Below are 8,636 nucleotides of genomic sequence, written 5' to 3' on the forward strand. Positions count from 1 at the left end.
AATAATTACTATGAGAGCTATTTTGGTGCACAATCTAGCCATGAAATTTCAACATGAAAGAAAGCTTTACATGCAATAATATCAGCATGTATGTGAGTCTACAGTATATCATGCATATTTGCATTACAAGTTACAAATAATGAAAATATACCTTCATAAGTACTTGGATGCAGGAAAGTGTGACCAGGAAACAACAATCAAAATTCAAGAACTGTTACATTCATGAATCAAGCAGTTCAAGTTTTTCTCAGTCAAAAAAATCTCTTTTTTTTTAATAGAACTGATGTCAAAAATGTATAAACAATCTTTAAAACTACGCAGTGAAGAAACCAAATAAAGAACATAGACAACAATAGCAGCCTTTCAACTTAAATATAAGCTGCTCTAGAAATAAGTTACACTAACTGCCTTTTAGCTGGCAATCTCCAGGACTAAAGTTTCCTACTCTGCCTCATTTATGCTTCTCTGATTCAAGTTCTTCCAATTCATCCTTCTTCTAGTACTAGTATTTGTTTCCTCCAGATCTCCTAATACAAGTAATTCTATTATTGTTGTTCAGCAACATCTTAAAAGATGACATGCTTTTCCAAGCTTAAAATGAAGCCTACATCTTTGACACCCTCAGGTAGTCAGGCCCCAATCTAACAGAATGTTGAATATATTTTTTGAGATAACTACTAGATGCTTCAGGAACAGTTCTTATAACTGGAGAACAACAGTATTACCCTTCATGCTGCAAGGTTCCATACAAGTGACACAACATAAGTAATGGATCAATAATAACTGAAACAATTTCTTCAAAACCAAGGATCAACCTCCATACCAAACCAAACAGTCAAACTGCAGGAATTAATGATGATGATTAAAAAAAATTACTAATAGCAGTAAATTAGTAATAATAACAAATAGCCCGGGAAAAATAAAATCAGACAAATTCCATGATAATTTATATGAGAAAACTCAGATGAATGGCCATAGGCTTTGTGATTGATCCTTCCTTACAGCTCCTAGATTCATAATTTCATCCTCAAGATTCATAAGCCAAACTTCTCTTTTTCAGAGTTCTCACTATATTATGACTAACATCATTGACCTTGCATGTTAAGAACCTAAAGCAAAATCACTGACAATAGACAATAAAAAGCCAGGACAACAAATTTATCTTCTCCAATCCTTAAGTTCAATAAAACCAGAAGTAACACCTTCAAATTCCATCTACTCCATTCACCTATTGCCAGATTTAAGTACTGACTATCTTGATTTTTTTTTTTTAAGATATGATCTCTGCTTTCCTACGACGATTCATGTTAGCCGACCCCAAAACATTTTGGGATTAAGGCTTTGTTAACACCCATACACCTTCCTTAAAATTAGTGCTGCACAATAGCAGTCTCCATTAACCCCATACACCTATTCACAGATTTACAAATGTCATGCTCTCCGCCTTCCTTAAAATTAGTGCTGCACAATAGCAGTCTGATGTAGTAACCGTCAATGAGAAGCCATCATCAATAGCAGAGTAAAAGTGTACATGATCCTGCTTGGCACACAATAGGCACTCAATTTTTAATTGACATACTGACTTTGCAACATAGCAGTGATCATTCATCATTGTGTAGTTACAGCCACAGGCAGGAAATTTTCACAATACGTATCAGTTTTTTTTCTCGTCCCTGTTTTATGAGCAAGAGCAACAGGCCATCTAGATATAAGGGTTCTGAATTTTTCCAAACAGATGCAATCTTCTTCAAGCTGATAGAATATTTCCAGGAAGCTCCACTTAAGTTTCTCTAGAAAACATCTAATCGAGAAGGTAATATAACGCAAAAAATGAGTATTGAAGTTAAATAATAAGTCATGTTATCAAATTTGATATGACAAGCACGAGAAAAAGCTCATTCTATGACAACTTTTTAAGATGGAAGGTTCATGGTCTTAACAAGTTATCCTAGCTGTTCACAGGTCAAATCACTACTTCATAGTTCATAGTAAAGCATTAAACAATAAAAACACCATCCCTTTCAGGTCATGTAATCAAATTTGATATGCCTCAACATGTTCACTGTGGATACAAATCATTATTTACTGAAAGAATGGCAAGGGCAGTTGTCCCTAAGAATAGCACACAGCTTCCAACGAAGTACATAAGTTGTACTTTGTTTTTTTTCTTTTTTCTTTGTTTTTTTGATAAGAAATATAAGTTGTACTTTTGACTCGTGATTTTGAAGATACCAGAACACTCGTGGGGAAAAAGGAAAAAAAATACATCTTCCCACATGTTATGTGCATATACCATTTCTATATTCAACTAGTTGGAGTATTGGAACAAGCCTTCACAAAAATAAACACAAATAGTGTGAAAAGGAGTAAATAAAATACTTCAGAAACAAAATAAAATGAAATACAGAGAAGGAAATCAGCAAATTGAGAAGTAAACGTACTAGGCCGTAGAGAAGGATCTCAACTTCCTGATGTGATGAAACGGACATCAAATTCTCTCCCGGTGAGATGGAACAGGGATCATATTCTCTCCGGCGCGTAAAGAAATAAGTAGCTAACATCAAAACATGGATCAAATAGTATGTTGCTAACATAAAAGGCAAAAACAAATAGAGAATAGACAAGATTGTAATGAACTTTAATGTATTCAATTTCTGTACCCACTTATCTATTCACATACTAGCATCCATTTCCTCTACAATCAGCAAAAGCACCACACAGATTAGGACCAAACTCTCTATATTCAAGCCAGCTCAATAACTCGGTGCTTAAAACCACAAGCTTTTATACCCACATCTACGAACTAGAATCAGGCTAGAAGAACAAAACACTGATAGACATCACAAAGTAAAAACTGAGAGAGTTCCACCATACATAAGCTGAGCCCAAAAAGAAAAAGACAACTTCATCTCCTAAACCCTTGAACATGACATGCTACAAGAGCGAGCCAAACGAATTGTTAGACTACCACCGGACACACTGGCCTCCTTCTCTAGTGGTTCTGAAGCATACTCCTTCCTGCATCCAGGACAACGGGCATCCGCCTCAAGGATCCGCTTGTGACAAAAAAGGCACAAATGGAACCCGCAAGGACAAGGGAGAAAACTTGAGTCTGTCAAGTCCAAATCCTCACAGCATATAGGGCACGATGTAGGCACACGAGGAGTCGTATTACGACCCCAAGGGTTTGTAAACCCTTGAAGCCTCTCTGCACCAGATGGAAAACTCCGCTGTTTCTCCAAATTAGGTAAACTCTGAGGCCTAAAAGCATCATCCGGCCTCCAAGCTCTGCCATTCTCGCTACCCCTGCCCAAAATTCCAACCCTGTCGCTCTTCAATATCTCCACTTGGGCATCCACATTCTCACAGCTGGGATGCTGAGCTCCAGAACTCAACCCAACTGTGGTTTCTCGCTCAGGGAAAAGATTAGCATTCTGATAATGACCCTGATTAGCATCGGGAGCACCTACCAAAGCATCTGCAGCAGCCTCCCAATCATCCAAACACCCATCATCCTCATCCTCATCACCATTACCATCCTCTTCTTCTGAAATGCTCCCCGAAAAGCACCCACCACGGCTACTGAAGCTAGAAGTACTGCTGCTGCTGCTACCAGTATAAGTAGTCCCTGAATCATTCTCCCTAGAAATGCTACTTGTCGGGCTATTTGACGGGGACGATTCAGAGTCACTGTCATGGTGGTTGATCTCCTCCACTCTCGGGCTTTGCACTTTTAAATCATTACAGCATTTGGCCACCTTCTTTCGAGTTTCAATCACCGGCCCATTGAATTGACCACCACCACCACCACCAGATGAAACAACAACAGGAACATTCATTTCCTCCTTGCAATTCTTATTCTTAACTATTGAAACGAAAATCACAAAATCAATCAGCCAATCAATACAAGATAAACATCAAACACTAACCGATAACTAACATATAAAAGAAAAATACAGAAATTGTACAAAATCAAAAAATAAAAATAAAATAAAAAAATGAATGCAGCACCTTGCGAAAGCCACTGTTCACGGCGAGCATCAAGCTTACACTGCTTCAATTTCGCCGACCTATTCGCCTGTTAAATCAAAAACTCCATTGTCAGACCAAAATCAAACCAATTACATGCAATCGAAAACATAAACCGAAAAATAAAAATTCAAATTGAAGAGATAAAAAAAAATAGTAATTAATTACCCTCTTCTTCTTGCCGAAATCCTTAGAAACATTGGGAATCGATGCATTGATGATTGAATCAGACACCATGGTTGAAGATAAACCTCGAATTTGATTGAAATCAAAAACCCTAATTTCCGATTTTATTTTTTGACGACGAAGAAAATTAAAAAAATATCTGATGGAAAAATGTATTGGTGAAGAGAGAGAATGGATAACGGAAACTGCTCTGCTCCTCTCGCTACCCTTTTTGAGTTTTTTCTTACTCGTTTGCAAATTCTTTCAACCATATATATAATATCTTTTATTCCCATTATACCCTCGGTTTTATCTGTATTTACTGCTCACCCTTTGTGGTTAAATAGGGTGTTTTTACAGTTTTGATGGGTTGATTGGGGTGAACGACGTCGTATGTTGATATGGGGGTTTGACTTCTGTGAATGGTGTTAGTTGTGCTTGGTCCCCAAGGTAACTATTGGGTTGAAGGGTATTTTTGGGAAATCATAATTCTGAGTCTTTTTTATTTTGTGGGTAAATTGGATTGAGGACAAAATGTAAATAAATGTTTAATTTGTGAGAATCTTTGTGGATTTCCTCTACAAAATCTAAGTGGATTTGATTTGCATTTTGCAAGGTTGAATTTATTCCACCAAAACTAGAGGAAAAATAAAAGGGAAATGAAATATGAGATGGAGTTCGAAACAACAATTAGCTAATGGTTAATGACATTTAGTTGTCAAAGAAAAATGGTGAATGATTGGCCAGTTATTACACAATCTTATTTTTACATTAATTAGCGATAAAGTTGTACGTTGTCATGTGTCTTTTTATCCACAAAAAACAAAAACAACTCAAAAGTTATAATTTATAATTATCAAAGATACGGAAAGATACGAAAAGTGTAATTTATAAATATCTGTTAAGTTGAGAAATATAATAAATTTATATAGGAAATACCATATTCAGTGAATGAGATAAAATGATAAAAATAAAAAATAAAAACAAAATTTAAAAGGAAAATTATACCAATGAAAATTTGCACTACATATAACATAATATCACATTTTGAATTTTTTTTCTATTGAAATATCGAGTTAACATTATCTTAAAGGACTATAATTATAAAATGTGACATAGCATTTATTTTGCATTATTGGGAAATTAGGGAGAAAAGGGAGAGAGGGAAAGAGAAAGAGAGAACCTAAAAACAGTCAGTTATTGAATAGGCATAATATATACACATACATATATCATACGTAGTATAAGATAAAGGTATAATGGGCATCCACACTAATATATGTTTTATAACATGCATGTATATATGAGTGTCAAAGAACTCAATGAAAAAAATATTATTTTTGTAGTGTTTGCCTTGAAACAATATTACTCCTTATACAAATAGAATGGTTTAAAAATAAGAATATAACTTGATGAAGGATGCCAATAATTTTATCTCAATATTCTATTTCCTCCTCAATGCATATATTATTAGTCGTTGATTTAGGAAATGGGACATTCATTTCTTTAAGGAAATAAGGGAGAATTTATCTTAACTTGTTTTCTACCAAGTACTCCCTCCATTCCTTTTTGTTGTTCCCATTTCCTTTTTTGGCATTTCTTTTTGTTGTACTCATGCTGAATCTTTACTATTTTTAGCTATGATTTTTTTACCAATTTACCCTAAGATTCCCCATTATTTACCAAAAAACCCTAAGATTCTACCCTTTTTCCACCCTCTTTTTCCCCACCACCCTTATTTAATTATTTTCCCACCCCCCATAACCCCACCCACTACCCGTCTCTTTCACTCCTCTCACCTCTTTCGGATGTCTCTCTCTCTCTTCATTTTCTTACTCTCTCTCTTCACTCTCTCTTCATTTTCTTATCTCTCAGTCTCTCTCTTCATTCTCTCTTCATCCGTTTCTCTCCTCCTCTCAACTTTTCACTCTCTCTCCTCCAAAACAACTCTCCATTCTTCAGATCTAAAAACGAGATCACTGCTACCACTGCAACCAAACCTCCGCCGCATGTATTATGGCTTTAGATCGTGAAATTCGACCATAAAAACTCTAGATCTAGAGTTTTCATGGCCGAATTTGACCTCTAAATCCTCAAAATCGTGAGTGATACTAAGGATCAAGTGAGTATTAATTTATTTTTGTGCGTGTTTTTGTCGAATTTTTGGGTGATTTTTGTCGAAAATTTGGGTTGATTTTGGTCGTTATTTTGGCTGATTTTTTGGGTTAAATTTGGTTAAATTTGGTGGTTGATTTTGGGTATAATTTTCTCGAATTTCAAGGTTTAATTTTCTGTTTTTTAGTCGAATGTCTGGGTTTAATTTTCTCGAATTAATTTTGAGATGGCTGATTTCGATATTTTGACGAATTTCTTGGTTAATTTTTATTGAATTTTTGGGTTGATTTTGGTCGGGTTTTTTGGTTGATTTATGTCGAATTTTTTTGGTTGATTTTGGTCGAATTTTGTTGATTTTTTGGGTTGATTGTGGTCGGATTTTTGTCAAATTTTTTTGGTTGATTTTGGTCGAATTTTGTGGGTTGATTGTGGTTGGATTTTTGGGTTGATTTTGGTCGAATTTTTGGGCTGGTTGTTGTCGAATTTCTGGGTTAATTTTGGTTGAATTGCTTGTCGAATTTCTAGGTTGATTAATTCGAATTTTTGGGTTGATTTGGGCGAAATTTTGGGTTGATTTTCTCGAATTTTTGGGTTGTTTTGGTCAAATTTCTGGGTTTAATTTTGGGTTGAATAAATCTAGAATTTCTGGGTTGAATTTTGGGATGAATTTTGGGTGTAATTTTCATCTGGGTTTATTTATGTCGAACTTCTGGGTTCATTGTACCGAAATTTTGGGTTTATTTATGTCAAATTTTCTTGATTGTTTGTTTTGTTTGTTGATTTGTTGATTTCAAATCTGGTTTTTTTGTTCGAATTTAATTTTGGTTTTTTGTTCAAATTTAATCTTGGTTTTTTTGTTCGAAATCTTGATTGTTGATTTGGTCGAATTATTGATTGTTTGTTGAATGTTTTGGTTTGATTTTTCTTGATTTTTTTGGTTTGAATTAAACTGGTTTTTTTGTTGTTGTTAATAATAAAATATCTCCTATTTATCTTATTTCTTTAATATTTTCTCTCTCCTTCCTTTATTTTAAATATATAATCTCTTACACATAATCATTATTCTTACACCCAATCATTACTCATATCCCAATACAAATAAAGATTCAGTTTTCTTAAAAAACCCCCAACATTCCTTATGGGAACAACATAAAGGAATGGAGGGAGTAGTATTTTTTATTGACAGGGAAAAAAAGAATTTATTTAGTACCCAATTTTGGGAGAACCACGCCATTACCGTCATTGTTGAAATTGGAATCTTTATACATATGATTTCATTGCAAACATATCCCATTTATAATAACTTTATTTCTTTTAGCAAATTGGGTAGAGCTTTTGTTTAACACCCTAGTAAATCACTGGAAATATAATTCTTAATGGTTGTTATAGTATATGTACATTTAAAAAAAGTGATATATAAATATAAATTTTTGTGTGTGTAATCAACGTCTTATATGTAGGCTCTATTTGGTTTTGCGGAAAACATTTCCAGCGAAAATTAATTTTCATGTAAAATATTTTTCAAAGAAAAACAAAAATCCAAATTAGTTTTCTTTTTTAGGTTTCTCACAATGAAATTCACAGAGGAAAGGAAAATGGGACTAGATGGGCGAGGGTTGATGGGGAAGAGAGAAGAGAGAAGAGGGGAGTAAGGAGGGAGAACAATTTCTCTTCCTTTAAAACAGAAAATGTTCAAGTCATTTTCTATCGCCGGACATTGTTTTGCTGATTTAACTGTTTGTCAAAATAAACAACATATACTTGAAAAAGGGAAAAATCAATTTTCAAGAAAACATTTACCCCAAACCAAACACTCCCTTAATTAAAACAAATTGCCCTACCCAAACCTAAAGATGATTGTGGGCCGACCCAACCCAAGACGCGACACAAAAAGCCTGGCCTGCCCACGAAGTCGTTGGCTGTATATTTTTTAAAAAGTACAATAAATCACACTAAATTTACTAATTTTAGGCTTAGACACGACATGCCCTCACACCAGAAGACACGTGGATTTGGACCACATTTAGAATTTCTAACCCAACTGACCTGTTGCAAGCGGTCCGACCTAAAGCCTGGCATACAAGCAAGGGCTGTCAAATCGGGTTATCGATCGGTTACATGTTGCGTATAATCGGATAATATAGTTGTGCGAGGTCATTTTATTTATGCGAATTTAACGTGAGATTTTTTTTTTCCAGATCACTTCACTTTTTGTTAAAAATCAGTTAAATCGGATCAGTTCTTTACCCAATGCCAATGCTTTGGGCGGGCCAAAAACTACTCCGTTGTTAAGAAAAACTGAAGAAAGACAGCCAGTAGCACTAGCA

The 8,636-nt window shown here is 34.8% G+C and overlaps 1 protein-coding gene across 1 annotated transcript; it reads right to left on the bottom strand.

The window, feature by feature from the left end:
- Positions 1-2,610: 2,610 nt before the first annotated feature.
- Positions 2,611-4,448, bottom strand: LOC110794484 (uncharacterized). The gene is made up of 3 exons (XM_021999466.2): positions 4,198-4,448; positions 4,012-4,078; positions 2,611-3,865 (listed from the first exon to the last, which is right to left on the bottom strand). Exons 1-3 carry the CDS (start codon positions 4,264-4,266, stop codon positions 2,913-2,915), a joined length of 1,089 nt encoding a protein of 362 aa, XP_021855158.2. The 5' UTR covers positions 4,267-4,448; the 3' UTR covers positions 2,611-2,912.
- Between the last annotated feature and the right edge of the window lie 4,188 nt (positions 4,449-8,636).

This window comes from Spinacia oleracea, chromosome 5, assembly GCF_020520425.1.
Source record: "Spinacia oleracea cultivar Varoflay chromosome 5, BTI_SOV_V1, whole genome shotgun sequence".
Lineage (NCBI taxonomy): Eukaryota > Viridiplantae > Streptophyta > Magnoliopsida > Caryophyllales > Amaranthaceae > Spinacia > Spinacia oleracea.

Bases quoted from the DNA above. Each gene is read 5' to 3' on its own strand.
- LOC110794484 (XM_021999466.2), bottom strand. From the start codon at position 4,266: ATGGTGTCTGATTCAATCATCAATGCATCGATTCCCAATGTTTCTAAG. The intron at 4,079-4,197 runs GTAATTAATTAC...TTGATTTAACAG, and splicing joins ATTTCGGCAAGAAGAAGAGG to GCGAATAGGTCGGCGAAATT. The intron at 3,866-4,011 runs GTGCTGCATTCA...TCGTTTCAATAG, and splicing joins TGAACAGTGGCTTTCGCAAG to TTAAGAATAAGAATTGCAAG.